The sequence below is a fragment of the Procambarus clarkii genome, chromosome 1, assembly GCF_040958095.1.
Source record: "Procambarus clarkii isolate CNS0578487 chromosome 1, FALCON_Pclarkii_2.0, whole genome shotgun sequence".
NCBI classification, from domain to species: domain Eukaryota; kingdom Metazoa; phylum Arthropoda; class Malacostraca; order Decapoda; family Cambaridae; genus Procambarus; species Procambarus clarkii.
The window spans coordinates 50,119,042-50,135,241 of NC_091150.1; the positions used below are offsets into that span (position 1 = coordinate 50,119,042).

The window sequence follows — 16,200 nt, forward strand, 5'->3', positions numbered from 1 at the left end:
CTAACAGCCTCCCAAGTTATTGTACGGCAGACAGTGGAGGTGGCAGGACTGTAACAGCCCCCCAAGTTATTGTACGGCAGACAGTAGAGGTGGCAGGACTGTAACAGCCCCCCAAGTTATCGTACAGCAGACAGCGGTGGTGGCATGACTATAACAGCCCGCAAGTTATCGTACGGCAGACAGTGGAGGTGGCAGGACTGTAACAGCCCCCCAAGTTATTGTACGGCAGACAGTGGAGGTGGCAGGACTGTAACAGCCCCCCAAGTTATTGTACAGCAGACAGTAGAGGTGGCAGGACTGTAACAGCCTCCCAAGTTATCGTACAGCAGACAGTGGTGGTGGCATGGCTGTAACAGCCCCCCAAGTTATCGTACGGCAGACAAGTTGATTGTTGTTATTATCACATAATCACTGCGATAACCGTACGACAGAGGACCACTTACAGAGTGCCCTGGACACCTCGGGGGTAGATTATGGCGCGGGGTGGCCCAGGGGGGCAGCCCAGGGGGGCCTTGCTACGGGCGGCGCTGGAAGGTGGCGTTGGGGGCGGCTTTGGGGGCGTTGCTGGGGGCGTTACTGGGGGCGGCGTTGCTGTGGGCGTTGCTGGGGGCGTTGCTGGGGGCGGCGCTGGGGGCGGCGGCGCTGGGGGCGGCGTTGGGGGCGTTACTGGGGGCGGCGTTGCTGGGGGCGGCGCTGGGGGAGGCGCTGGGGGCGGCGTTGGGGGCGTTGCTGGGGGAGGCGTTGCTGGGGGCGGTGCTGGGGGCGGCGTTGGGGGCGGCGTTGCTGGGAGCGGCGCTGGGGGCGTTGCTGGGGGCGGTGTTGCTGGGGGTGGCGCAGGGGGCGGCACTCCCCCGCGCTGCCAGCCGCAGTAATCTGCTGCTAATGGTTAAATATGGAGCAAATTTCCCCGCCATCTTTCTCTGTGTTGCACCAATATACGTCAGGTTCCCTTCCCTCCCTCCTGCCTTACCTTCCCTCCCTCCTGCCTTACCTTCCCTCCCTCCTGCCTTACCTTCCCTCCCTCCTGCCTTACCTTCCCTCCCTCCTGCTTTACCTTCCCTCCCTCCTGCCTTACCTTCCCTCCCTCCTGCCTTACCTTCCCTCCCTCCTGCTTTACCTTCCTCCCTCCTGCCTTACCTTCCCTCCCTCCTGCCTTACCTTCCCTCCCTCCTGCTTTACCTTCCCTCCCTCCTGCCTTACCTTCCCTCCCTCCTGCTTTACCTTCCCTCCCTCCTGCCTTACCTTCCCTCCCTCCTGCTTTACCTTCCCTCCCTCCTGCCTTACCTTCCCTCCCTCCTGCTTTACCTTCCCTCCCTCCTGCTTTACCTTCCCTCCCTCCTGCCTTACCTTCCCTCCCTCCTGCCTTACCTTCCCTCCCTCCTGCTTTACCTTCCCTCCCTCCTGCCTTACCTTCCCTCCCTCCTGCCTTACCTTCCCTCCCTCCTGCTTTACCTTCCCTCCCTCCTGCCTTACCTTCCCTCCCTCCTGCTTTACCTTCCCTCCCTCCTGCCTTACCTTCCCTCCCTCCTGCTTTACCTTCCCTCCCTCCTGCCTTACCTTCCCTCCCTCCTGCCTTACCTTCCCTCCCCCCTGCTTTACCTTCCCTCCCTCCTGCTTTACCATCCCTCCCTCCTGCTTTACCTTCCCTCCCTCCTGCCTTACCTTCCCTCCCTCCTGCTTTACCTTCCCTCCCTCCTGCCTTACCTTCCCTCCCTCCTGCCTTACCTTCCCTCCCTCCTGCTTTACCTTCCCTCCCTCCTGCTTTACCTTCCCTCCCTCCTGCCTTACCTTCCCTCCCTCCTGCCTTACCTTCCCTCCCTCCTGCTTTACCTTCCCTCCCTCCTGCCTTACCTTCCCTCCCTCCTGCCTTACCTTCCCTCCCTCCTGCCTTACCTTCCCTCCCTCCTGCCTTACCTTCCCTCCCTCCTGCTTTACCTTCCCTCCCCCCTGCTTTACCTTCCCTCCCTCCTGCCTTACCTTCCCTCCCTCCTGCTTTACCTTCCCTCCCTCCTGCCTTACCTTCCCTCCCTCCTGCCTTACCTTCCCTCCCTCCTGCCTTACCTTCCCTCCCTCCTGCCTTACCTTCCCTCCCTCCTGCTTTACCTTCCCTCCCCCCTGCTTTACCTTCCCTCCCTCCTGCCTTACCTTCCCTCACTCCTGCCTTACCTTCCTTCCCTCCTGCTTTACCTTCCCTCCCCCTGCTTTACCTTCCCTCCTCCTGCTTTACCTTCCCTCCCTCCTGCTTTACCTTCCCTCCCTCCTGCTTTACCTTCCCTCCCTCCTGCCTTACCTTCCCTCCCTCCTGCTTTACCTTCCCTCCCTCCTGCTTTACCTTCCCTCCCTCCTGCCTTACCTTCCCTCCCTCCTGCTTTACCTTCCCTCCCTCCTGCTTTACCTTCCCTCCCTCCTGCCTTACCTTCCCTCCCTCCTGCCTTACCTTCCCTCCCTCCTGCTTTACCTTCCCTCCCTCCTGCCTTACCTTCCCTCCCTCCTGCCTTACCTTCCCTCCCTCCTGCTTTACCTTCCCTCCCCCCTGCTTTACCTTCCCTCCCTCCTGCCTTACCTTCCCTCCCTCCTGCTTTACCTTCCCTCCCTCCTGCCTTACCTTCCCTCCCTCCTGCTTTACCTTCCATCTCCCTCCTGCTTTACCTTCCCTCCCCCCTGCTTTACCTTCCCTCCCTCCTGCCTTACCTTCCCTCCCTCCTGCTTTACCTTCCCTCCCTCCTGCCTTACCTTCCCTCCCTCCTGCTTTACCTTCCCTCCCCCCTGCTTTACCTTCCCTCCCTCCTGCCTTACCTTCCCTCCCTCCTGCTTTACCTTCCCTCCCTCCTGCCTTACCTTCCCTCCCTCCTGCTTTACCTTCCATCTCCCTCCCTCCCTCCCACCTGCTTTACCTTCCATCTCCCTCCCTCCCTCCCTCCTGCCTTACCTTCCCTCCCTCCCACCTGCTTTACCTTCCATCTCCCTCCCTCCCTCCCTCCTGCCTTACCTTCCCTCCCTCCTGCTTTACCTTCCCTCCCTCCTGCTTTACCTTCCATCTCCCTCCCTCCCTCCCACCTGCTTTACCTTCCATCTCCCTCCCTCCCTCCCTCCTGCCTTACCTTCCCTCCCTCTTGCTTTACCTTCCCTCCCTCCTGCTTTACCTTCCCTCCCTCCTGCTTTACCTTCCCTCCCTCCTGCTTTACCTTCCCTCCCTCCTGCCTTACCTTCCCTCCCTCCTGCCTTACCTTCCCTCCCTCCTGCCTTACCTTCCCTCCCTCCTGCTTTACCTTCCATCTCCCTCCCTCCCTCCTGCTTTACCTTCCATCTCCCTCCCTCCCTCCTGCTTTACCTTCCATCTCCCTCCCTCCCTCCCTCCTGCTTTACCTTCCATCTCCCTTCCCTCCCTCCTGCTTTACCTTCCATCTCCCTCCCTCCCTCCCTCCTGCTTTACCTTCCATCTCCCTCCCTCCCTCCCTCCTGCTTTACCTTCCATCTCCCTCCCTCCCTCCTGCCTTACCTTCCATCTCCCTCCCTCCCTCCCTCCTGCTTTACCTTCCACCTCCCTTCCCTCCCTCCTGCCTTACCTTCCATCTCCCTCCCTCCCTCCTGCTTTACCTTCCATCTCCCTTCCCTCCCTCCTGCTTTACCTTCCATCTCCCTTCCCTCCCTCCTGCTTTACCTTCCATCTCCCTCCCTCCCTCCTGCTTTACCTTCCATCTCCCTCCCTCCCTCCCTCCTGCTTTACCTTCCATCTCCCTCCCTCCCTCCCTCCTGCCTTACCTTCCATCTCCCTCCCGCTTTGCCTTCCATCTCCCTCCCTCCCTCCCTCCTGCCTTACCTTCCATCTCCCTCCCTCCCTCCCTCCCTCCTGCCTTACCTTCCATCTCCCTCCCTCCTTCCTGCTTTACCTTCCATCTCCTTCCCTCCCTCCTGCTTTACCTTCCATCCCTCCTGCTTTACCTTCCATCTCCCTTCCCTCCCTCCTGCTTTACCTTCCATCTCCCTCCCTCCCTCCCTCCTGCTTTACCTTCCATCTCCCTTCCCTCCCTCCTGCTTTACCTTCCATCTCCCTTCCCTCCCTCCTGCTTTACCTTCCATCTCCCTCCCTCCCTCCCTCCCTCCTGCTTTACCTTCCATCTCCCTTCCCTCCCTCCTGCTTTACCTTCCATCTCCCTTCCCTCCCTCTTGCTTTACCTTCCATCTCCCTCCCTCCCTCCTGCTTTACCTTCCATCTCCCTTCCCTCCCTCTGCTTTACCTTCCATCTCCCTCCCTCCCTCCCTCCCTCCTGCTTTACCTTCCATCTCCCTCCCTCCCTCCTGCTTTACCTTCCATCTCCCTCCCTCCCTCCTGCTTTACCTTCCATCTCCCTCCCTCCCTCCTGCTTTACCTTCCATCTCCCTCCCTCCCTCCCTCCTGCTTTACCTTCCATCTCCCTTCCCTCCCTCCTGCTTTACCTTCCATCTCCCTCCCTCCTTCCCCTCTCCTGCTTTACCTTCCATCTCCCTCCCTCCCTCCCTTCTGCTTTACCTTCCATCTTCCTTCCCTCCCTCCTGCTTTACCTTCCATCTCCCTCCCTCCCTCCCTCCTGCTTTACCTTCCATCTCCCTCCCTCCCTCCCTCCTGCTTTACCTTCCATCTCCCTCCCTCCCTCCCTCCTGCTTTACCTTCCATCTTCCTTCCCTCCCTCCTGCTTTACCTTCCATCTCCCTCCCTCCCTCCCTCCCTCCTGCTTTACCTTCCATCTCCCTCCCTCCCTCCTGCTTTACCTTCCATCTCCCTCCCTCCCTCCCTCCCTCCCTCCCTCCTGCTTTACCTTCCATCTCCCTTCCCTCCCTCTTGCTTTACTTTCCATCTCCCTCCCTCCCTCCCTCCTGCTTTACCTTCCATCTCCCTTCCCTCCCTCCTGCTTTACCTTCCATCTCCCTTCCCTCCCTCTTGCTTTACCTTCCATCTCCCTCCCTCCCTCCTGCTTTACCTTCCATCTCCCTTCCCTCCCTCTGCTTTACCTTCCATCTCCCTCCCTCCCTCCCTCCTGCTTTACCTTCCATCTCCCTCCCTCCCTCCTGCTTTACCTTCCATCTCCCTCCCTCCCTCCTGCTTTACCTTCCATCTCCCTCCCTCCCTCCCTCCTGCTTTACCTTCCATCTCCCTCCTGCTTTACCTTCCATCTCCCTCCTGCTTTACCTTCCATCTCCCTTCCCTCCCTCCTGCTTTACCTTCCATCTCCCTCCCTCCCTCCCTCCTGCTTTACCTTCCATCTCCCTCCCTCCCTCCCTCCTGCTTTACCTTCCATCTTCCTTCCCTCCCTCCTGCTTTACCTTCCATCTCCCTCCCTCCCTCCCTCCTGCTTTACCTTCCATCTCCCTCCCTCCCTCCTGCTTTACCTTCCATCTCCCTCCCTCCCTCCCTCCCTCCTGCTTTACCTTCCATCTCCCTCCCTCCCTCCCTCCTGCTTTACCTTCCATCTCCCTCCCTCCCTCCTGCTTTACCTTCCATCTCCCTCCCTCCCTCCTGCTTTACCTTCCATCTCCCTCCCTCCCTCCTGCTTTACCTTCCATCTCCCTTCCCTCCCTCCTGCTTTACCTTCCATCTCCCTCCCTCCCTCCCTCCTGCTTTACCTTCCATCTCCCTCCCTCCCTCCTGCTTTACCTTCCATCTCCCTTCCCTCCCTCCTGCCTTACCTTCCATCTCCCTCCCTCCCTCCTGCTTTACCTAACCAGCAGACAACACACTATAGAGATGATCTGAGAAATAGTTACTGGGGTTTAGTGGCCATGTTTGCCAGCCGTGCTTGTAACCCCCCCCCCCACCCCGGCTCCGTCTCACCCTCCATGGATTTCTTTATTGAAAATCGAAGTTCATGTCGCCTGGTGATCGGGGGTGGGGGGGGGGGGGGGAGGAGGTGAACTTCCTAAAAGATTTATTCTCGCACACTTCAAGGGGGGGGGGGGGGAGTGTGGGAGCTCGTCTTCACACGAGTGCTAAATACATCTCCAGTCAGCGGATATATTCTTGGACGTCCAAATGTTGACTGACAAGCATATTGTCCAGTAGATCCATGCGGGGTGATATCCTCTGGAGCTCCCCAAAGACGACAGGTGATTAATGCTGATGTATTCTTAAGCTTCTAAACAACCTCATTTAAGTGTACTTTTAGAGAGTTGTAAATGCACAAGTAGTGCATTTACTCTGACGCTCCCGTCTCTCTGTCCTCACCCTATACCTCTTCTCACACTTCTCTAACGGCAACTCATGGCTCTTTCTCTATTTGACTTCATCTCTCACTTCTCTCTAACTGTACCTCACCTAAGTGCACACCTCCTCCCCCCCCCCATCAACCGCCCGGACCAAAGCCCGGCACAGTACCGTTGTACCGTTGGTTCAACAGGAGTCCAACACCGTCAAGGTTGACGCGTCAAGACGTCAACATTACTAATGTGAAGCACAATCACCACCCTGTGTACCCCTCTCACACTACGTCATCCCCCATACACGGCGCTCAGTGTATACACTCTCCTTGTAGCTCGTTGTATCAGAGAGAATTCCAGGAAGTAGCCTAAATGAACAGGCACAAGCATGTTCATTTAGGCTACTACAGATGTGCTATTTAGACCTGCTACGGATGTGCGTATTTATTGTTTATTTATTAGGCTACTACGTATTTATTAGTGCTAAGTGCTTTTTATTATTATTTTTTACTAAGTGCTTTTTATTATTATTTTTTACTAAGTGCTTTTTATTATTATTTTTTACTAAGTGCTATTTATTAGGGCTAAGTGCGTATTTATTAGGCTACTACGGGTGTGCAGGTATTTAGACCTGCTACGGATGTGCGACAGGTTTGCCTTAAACCAGCAAATAGTAGAACCAACTAGGAAGGAGAACACGCTGGACCTCATTTTCACTAATAATGATGAATTGATCCGGAACATAATGATTACAAATACCTGTTACTCAGATCACAACTTAATTGAAGTTCTGACTAGAATGGGGAAATAGACCTGCAAAACCAGTCCCGGTTCCCGATGAGGGAGATTTCAGCAAATTCATCTTCAATAATAAACAGATAAACTGGGAACAAGTCAACCAAGACTTCACAGAAATAAGCTGGGAAGAACATCTAGAAAATGTAAACCTGAACCAGTGCCTGGAAAAAATAAGCTCAGCAGCACTAGAAATATGCTCAAACCGCATACCCCTAAGAAAAAAGAGGAAGAGATGTAGATTGGAATAGGAACGTCGTTCCCTCTATAGGCGAAGAAAACGAAGCGTGGAACAACTTGAGAGTCGCACCCTATCTCAAGAACGGCGAAGAAGGTTAGGTAGCGAAATAGAAACAATTGAACTCAAGCTACAAGAATCATACAAAACCCAGGAGAGGCAAAGAGAACAAAAGGCCATCAGTGAAATAGAGAGAAATCCGAAATATTTCTTCTCCTATGTAAAATCAAGATCAAAATCCACATCTAGTATCGGGCCCCTGTGAAAGGGAGATGGAACTTTCACCGATGACAACAAAGAAATGAGCGAAATACTGATAAATCAGCAAGACTGAGGAATCATTAAGGCCAGGTGGATTGATAACCCAAATGAATTTTTCATGGATTTGATACCAACATCAAATCATATATCAAATATCACCCTATTCCCACTGGCTTTTGAAGAAGCCCTAGACAGTATGCCTATGCACTCTGCACTAGGTCCTGACTCTTGGAACTCTATATTCATCAAGAACTGTAAAAAACCGCTATCGCAGGCCCTTCACATTCTTTGGAGACAAAGCCTAGATACTGGCGTTATCCCTGACATATTAAAAACAGCAGAGATAGCACCGCTCCATAAAGGAGGAAGTAAGGCAGAGGCAAAAAATTACAGACCGATAGCACTAACATCGCACATCATAAAAATCTTTGAGAGTATGCTAAGAAGTAAGATCACAAAATGCATGGAATCACAGCATCTCCGTAACCCCGGACAACATGGTTTCAGAACAGGGCGCTCTTGCCTATCACAGCTGCTGGACCACTATGACATGGGACTTGATGCCATGGAAGACAAACAAAACGCTGATGTAATTTACACAGATTTCGCAAAAGCGTTTGACAAATGTGACCATGGTGTTATTGCACATAAAATGCGTTCAAAAGGAATTACCGGAAAAATAGGCAGATGGCTCTACAATTTCCTGACTAACAGAACCCAATGTATAAGAGTCAACAAAATAAAATCCGGACCATCAACCGTGAAGAGCTCAGTCCCCCAGGGTACTGTGCTTGCTTCAGTACTTTTTCTCATCCTCATATCGGACATAGACAAGGACACAATCTATAGTACTGTATCATCCTTTGCAGATGACACTAGGATTTTTATGAGAGTAGACAACATAGAGGACACGGCAAACCTCCAGTCAGATGTAGATCAGGTCTTTCTATGGGCTACAGAAAATAACATGGTGTTTAACGAAAATAAGTTTCAGCTCATGCGCTACGGAAAAAATGAAATATAAAAACGGAAACCACGTACAAAACTCAGTCAAATCATAACATTGAACGTAAAGGATTTGGCAATGTAAAGGATCTGGGTGTACTCATGTCGGAAGACCTTACCTTTAAAGAACACAATAAAGTAGCCGTCACAACTGCAAGAAAAATGACAGGTTGGATAACAAGAACCTTTCACACTAGAGATGCTATACCGATGATGATACTTTTCAAGAAGCTAGTGCTCTCTAGAGTGGAGTACTGCTGCACAATGACAGCCCCTTTCAAAGCTGGAGAAATTGCTGACCTGGAGAGCGTGCAGAGATCCTTTACTGCTAGAATCCACTCAGTAAAACATCTAAACTATTGGGACTGACTAAAGAGCCTAAACCTGTATTCTCTTGAGCGCAGGCGGGAGAGTTACATAATAATTTACATATGGAAAATAGCAGAGGGCTAGTCCCAAACTTGCACACAGAAATAACACCACATGAGACCAGAAGGCATGGCAGGATGTGCAGAATACCCCCGTTGAAGAGCAGAGGTGCAACAGGTACTCTGAGAGAGAACTCTATCAACATCAGAGGCCCGAGACTGTTCAACACGCTTCCACTACACATAAGGGGCATAACTGGCCGACCCCTAACAGTGTTCAAGAGAGAACTTGACAAACATCTCCAAAGGATACCTGATCAACCAGGCTATGACTCATACGTCAGTAGTAGCGAGTAGCCGCGTCCAACAGCCTGGTTGACCAGTACAGCAACCAGGAGGCCTGGTCAACGACCGAGCCGCGGGGTCGCTGAGCCCCGGAATCACCTCAAGGTAACCTCAAGGTTGTATACTGATGTTAGCGGGTATATATATATATATATATATATATATATATATATATATATATATATATATATATATATATATATATATATATATATATATATATATATATGTGTGTGTGTAAGGCATGTCTTCAATATTTCCTCAAGACACAAGATAACCTAATGTTAGATAACTCAAGGTAAGATAACATATAGTAAAATAACTTAAGGAAAGATAACTTATGGTACGATTACTTAAGGTACGATAACTTATGGTAAGATAACTTAAGATAAAATAACTTAAGGATAAGATAACTTAAGGTAAGATACCTTATGGTAACGCCGACTACATAACCAAGAGCAGTAAATCACAGTTTCGTTGCACACACACAACCCCACATTGTGAAACATTAACGTGGGAAGAATAGGTAGTTTCAGTCGTGGGTTAGACAAACATACCTGGCTGTAAAGGGCAGTTTCCTATTGGCCAATGGGCCCTTTTCAGTTTCATTTCATTCATTTGGGCTCTTAGAGACTCGAACCTCGGACCCGACGCGTGTGAGGCCAAAGCTCTCTCGATTTAGCTATTGGGTAGTCTTAATCAGGGAAGTTTCCAGAAGCAACTACAGCTTCCATTTTTTTTAATTCTTATATTCTTTTTAACTGTTAAATAACCATACTTTTGATCAGCTTTTATGATAACCAAATTCACTCAGTATGATACTTGTTCCGGACCTTCAGGTCTCTGGCAGCATCAGCAAAATTGACAAGTGGGGCTCTAAATTGCTCGTTGGGGCTGGTATATAACCTAGGGACTCTACGGGACGCTCTACTGGGATTTCTCTCTAGTATTCTTTGTTCAAGATCCGGATAAAACGAATCTTGTGGGTTAAGAACAATTACAGAACATTTGTTAGCACTGAATATTAAAATATGTTCAAGTGTATGTATTTCCTGCATTTCTAACAACTTTTTCATAGTGTTGTGGCAAGTGTCATTAAAATACGATAAGCAGCTTTGGAAAAGACAGCCTCAGTACTGTCTGTGAGACACTGCTCTATTGTCCCCTTAACTCTCCTGAGATTGTGTAAATGAATGGTCACATCTTAGGTAGAAAACAACCTTAAAAGGCAACTATCGAGAGTGGGGCAAGAAAAAACTGCCACTAGTTCCCTGCTGAATTCTGCAGGAAGGGAGGAGGAGGAGAAGGATGCTGCATCACTCCGCTTGTGAATTAGTTCCTCAGCCTTACCCTGGGGGTCTTTGTGAGCCGCAGGCCGGGCTCTGCCCCCCTTAGCTATCTGTAATTTTGCCCACACTTGTCTTGCAGATGTTTCTCATCCAATAGAACTAGTAAATTCAAGCCATTGTCTTTCCCGCTCTTTAATCTTCTCTTCCCTCGCTACTTGACACACAGTTTTAAGCAGCTCTTGGTTGCTGTCAGTGGGATGCCTCCGGGACTCTCTACTCATGCTCCTTACGCTTGCATTGAGCATCTTTATGTAATCGTTCTCATACCATTTTATTTTCTTCTTCTGAGAGTTACTTCGCCCAGGCGTACGGTGCGAAACTCTGAGACAGCTCTCAATTTGGTTATTAAGGACATCAACAAATGTATCAATGTCTTCTGGGATTTGGTAAACTCATCTTGTTTATGAAGTGCGGTCTCATATCTGGTCCGAGCGATAACCTTTTTCTTTTATTTGTCTCTTTTTTTCTGTTGCTCATGTCGACGGTGGTAATCAGTGCCCAATGGTCACTACATAAACCGTGAACAATCTGTGTACTGGTATCCGTGTCCCTGTGCATTTAGTAGGAGAGCATAGTCTAATCTTCCGCCTCTGAGGTAAGTTGGTTGTTTATCACCTGAGACTCTAAGGTTTTCACTTCCCCTGACATAGAGTGACAGTTTCCGTCCATTGACACTGGGCTTATGACAGTTGGCACCAAAGTGTGGGTGTCTGGCATTAAGGTCACCCACCAGGCCTCCAGCAACCAGGAGGCCTGGTCGACGACCGGGCCACGGGGACACTAAGCCCCGGAAGCACCTCAAGGTAGCCAAGGTAGGTACCAGCAGGGTAGGTTCTTCATTAATAAATTCAGATAGTGTGTCAAGGTCAAGTTTACTCTGTGGCACATATAGGTTGATTATGTGTAGGGCATTATTGTGTAAGTGAAGTGAAGGGTTACCCCCAGTGACACACACTCATCCCCCATGTGGAGGTCATCAATAATCTGTGCAGGTATAGTGTTACTTACGTAAGTAAAGAGATCCCATTTTCTTTCCCCAGAGGGCAGGGAGAACTTGTGATGACCGCTGAATCTTGGGTTGAGGTCATCACCCACCAGTGTCTCCTGTAGCACTATAACGTCAGTTTGATATTCACGGACGTACTTTATGAAGTCATTAATTCTATTGCGAACTCCATTGCAGTTCTATTGTAGTATAGTAAGATGTTCTTCACTGTGATTATCCATTTTGAGGTTGTTTGCCATCAGATGCGCTATGTGCGTTGTTATTATGTTCACTTAATACCAGGCTAGGGGAGGGGGGTCAATTGATTTGTTAAAGGACGGAGCACAGCAAATTGTATACTTAATTACTTGGCTAATGACACAGCTAAGTATTCTGTATTTGTTGACATCAAAGGAGCCTTTGACAAAGCACAAGGGATTGCGATCCTGGACGAGCTTGCATGCATGGGTGTCAAGTGAAGACTCATGAAATGGGTTGAAGACTACCTCGCAGGGAGGAAAGCCAAGGTCTGCTTCAACGGAGCAGTCTCCAGAACAATGAGTATGGAACTCGGGACCCCCCCCCCCCGAGGAGGGATCTTAAGCCCCACACTATTCAACATAATTATGAATGCCATTGCAAATATTGAATTTCCGGAAGGAAAACAACAAGTGGGATATGCAAATGATGTCCTAATACAAGCCTCCACCTTGGGGAAAAATTAAACAGTGCATTGAACTCCTTGGAAGGAAATGTGTTGAACTCAGTTTCACTCTCTCCACAAACAAGACAAAAACATACTCTCATCACAAGAGGGGAGAAAATGAACTACAAATTAATGGTGTAACACTTGAATGGGTTGACCACTGTCGGTACCTTGGCGTCACTGTCGGCTCTAACAAGGGGAAGAAAAAGGAGCTCAACCAACTCACAGGAACATGTAAAAGTCGACTCGGGCCACTGAAAGCTATGACCTGGAATGGACATGGAGCCTCTATTGCCGTGCTTAAAATGATGCACACAGTCTATGTGCGCTCCGTCATAGACTATACCACAACAGTTTTGTGCACTTATCCCCAAAGCGATATGAAAAACTTGAAAGCATACAAAATGAAACCATGACAATTATTCTTGGGGTCCCAAGAACTGCTAAAACATCTAATCTACGAGAGGAGTTGTCCCTCCCCAGTGATAAAAGCAGAATTAAGGAACTGAATGATGAACTTTCAATTAAGATACCCAGTGATCCCCATTACAATGATATGCCAAGAAAAACTGAGTTATGTACTACTTTCAGGGGGAAACAGGAGAAGCAAAAAATGGCATCACAGATCAGTCTGCTACCTCGAAGAACTTCACCTGCTTGAGCAAGTCCGTGAGCTCATGCCTGTAGAGAGGTTGCCTACATGTGAGGATGACCCATGTAGGGTCATCATCAATGAAATGATAAAGAAATGGTCCTACATGATACCACAAGAAATGAGTATCTTGAGGAAATCTAATCTTGTGAACATCTAAGAGTCATTAGAAATGTGTAAAATAATAAACCCTACATTGTTTGAGTTAGGAAAATACTATTTGTCAAAGATAGATATTGTTCATAAAAGATTAGCTGTTCACTTGAGACAGCTAAGCAAGTCCCAGCTGTGTCTGGGTACAAGTGACAGGATGAACAACCCAGCGGGGTTTCTTCCTATTGGGGAGTGTTGTACATGATGCTATGGCGGTGTGTCCACTCACAAGATGAGTGGCGCTGCCCAATAAACTCGGCCCTCGGGGCAAAATTAAAACTAAACCCAGTTCCTTGTTTGACTGTTTTTAATAAAAAAAATCAGAGAAGACATTATTTCAAGTCAGAGCTTCTTTGCAGACTTGGCTAGAAATATATAGGTATTTAGCAACTACAGAACATGCTTTCTGCTAAGCTATTCTCTGAAAAGCTTTGCGTCTTGACTTTGTCAAACGCCTCCAAAGCAACAGTAAATAAAGAGGTGAACAGAGCTGCCACGTGAGGAGTTGTTGTTTCAGATTCAGCTACTTGGAACAAACGTAACACGGGCTACTTGGGCCCGTAGTGGACTTGACGTGAGTCATAGTACTGAATACTTTCCACACCAAGGAAGTTCAGAGAGTCGTGGAATAACCAGTTTTGTGTACAAATTAAGAATCTGATATGTCTAGCTCGTCCGCTGGAATGTCAACACGTAAATACAGTTACATACTTTGTTTTGTAGTTTGTTAAATAAAATATCGACAAGTTTCTTCTCAGACGAGCCAGTTGAGTGTACAGTTTTCACCCACCTTATTGCAACTTACTGTCTGCAACTGTTCTATAATTATCAGAGGTGGACATAGATGCTTCGCAGTTCTTTAGAATGAAAACAAGTTCAGAGGTATTTGTTTATTACAGATCTGCGATTAATCTTATAAGACGCACTGATAAAACACACAGGGTCCCAGTAGATTTTACCGGGTCAGTCATATTTTTTAACCAGTTTCTTTATCACCCATTAGACAGGCTACAATGAGGAAATATTTAACACTGGAAGGCAAGAGGAGCACAGGTCTCAGTCTTAGCTCTCCTGTGCCTAGCACTCTTGTATAAAGCTGAATATTTCTCTTTGAAGACATTGTATGTATCACATTATTTAAACTACAACACTACATTTGTCCCAACTTCACGATGAAATTCACGACACTTGTCTCTGAAGAGGCTTACAAGAAGAGTTGATCTTAATCTTTCTCAATTGTCTAAATGCTTTGTGATGGATTTCCCATAAGTGGTGGCGAGACATAGAGATGTGCAGAGAGTAAACCATAATAGCGTGACTTAAACAACCCGGCTTGCACATATGATATGAAAGTGGCAACCAGAAAAATCAATGTAGCAAAACGGGACTCGAACCAGCGTCCAGGTTAACACCAGTGACGACAGTGTGGACAATCGTTTCAATCCGTCCTGGAGCCTTATGAGGGCGTGACAGAGTCAGTACAACAAAGAAGGTGAGATGAACGACAAGTGGGGATAAATATACATTTTGGAGTTCGATCTTATGATCGTTTCAAACCTGGCATACCTCTCCTTCTGTTGGTTTTGTAATGAAATTGAACAGAAGGGGGAGAACAAACGAGCAAAATAACCCCCCTCAGGCTGGGGGGGGGATTTTGACACTGACATACCAGATGTAAGAGCCACAGAGACAATTTTGGGCATCATTACACTAAAGATCCGTGCAAGAACATTAGCACACATTATCAACTTCACTGTTAAACAAGAACCTAAACATAGTCTAGGCAGCAATATTTTTTTCCCGGTAAATACGTTGTGGAATGGTAAAACAACTGATATATGAACAAGACTTTAAGTATATCAACACAAAATAGAAAATGAAACAATGGAAATAAATTTGATAATTTTAGATTCATGAAAGACCTGGGTAAATACAGGTCTATTTATTGTCAATACACAACCTGCTGTTCCCTTAATTCTCATGCACTTACCGGCAGCAGCAACTTTCAAGTAAACGTTAGACAATGGAGGAAAATGGATAAAAAATGCGGACAGAGAGGAAAATGAGAGAGGCAGAGAGCTGCAGAGAAGAGACGTCATCAGCGACAAGCATAACAGCATTGACATTCCCGAGCACAATAGTCTTTGTCAACATTTTTTTGAATGTTGACAAACTGTGTTGAAATGCTTTCTGGTACTCGCCGGCGGCGGCGTGACGGAGTGTGCCGACGTTGGCCATGTTTTCAAACATGATTTCTTGTAACATGACAGACGTGAGGGAACTCTGGCTCCACACTTACTGGATGGAAAAAGAAAGGTAATTCTCTCAAAGGAAGAGGAGGAGGAGGAGGAGAAGGAGGGCTTTGATGTCTTCATTAGAGCTATTATTTGGGGTTGGATGCTAGAATGGTCTCTAGGGTTCAGTTAGGTACATAGCAACACACACACACACACACACACACACACACACACACACACACACACACACACACACACTCACACACACACACACACACACACACTCACACACACACACACACACACACACACACACACACACACACACACACACACACACACACACACACACACACACACACACACACACACACACACACACACACAAAACACACACACACACTCACACACACACACACGCACACTAAAGGAAGGAGCAGAAGCACTGTGCCTGCCACTCTCCGTAGTATATAACTAATCACTGGTACCAGGTGAACTGCCAAACATTTGGAAGACGGCTAATGTAGTTCCGATATACAAGAAGAGTGATAGACAGGAGGCCCTGAACTACAGGCCAATGATCCCTAACATGCATACTATGCAAGTTGACGGAGAAAATTGTGCGAAAAAAGCTAGTGGAACATCTAGAGCGAAGGAACTTTGTAACACATCAACATGGGTTCAGAGATGGCAAATCATGCCTCACAGGATTAAATGAATTTTATGACCAGGCCAAAAAAAAAAAAAAAGGCAAGAAAGAGAGGGGAGGGCACACAGCATATTTTTGGATTACCAGAAAGCCTTTGACACATCACCACATAAGAGACTAGTGCGCAAGCCGGAGAAGCAGGTAATTTACCTCTAATACTTATAAAATGAACGATATGTAAGAATCCTGATGAACTTTAGTAAAAAATGCTCAAGTGAGTAAACAA

General features: G+C 48.4%; 1 protein-coding gene across 1 annotated transcript in view; it reads right to left on the minus strand.

Moving 5' to 3' along the window:
* The window catches only part of MrgBP (MRG/MORF4L binding protein), a 94,707-nt gene extending 83,133 nt beyond the window's left edge, over window positions 1-11,574 (minus strand). The window contains exon 1 of the mRNA XM_069309929.1: window positions 11,541-11,574. Coding sequence (XP_069166030.1) covers window positions 11,541-11,559 — 19 coding nt within the window. The 5' untranslated portion in view covers window positions 11,560-11,574. The remainder of the gene's footprint in view (window positions 1-11,540) is intronic.
* Window positions 11,575-16,200: the final 4,626 nt, after the last annotated feature.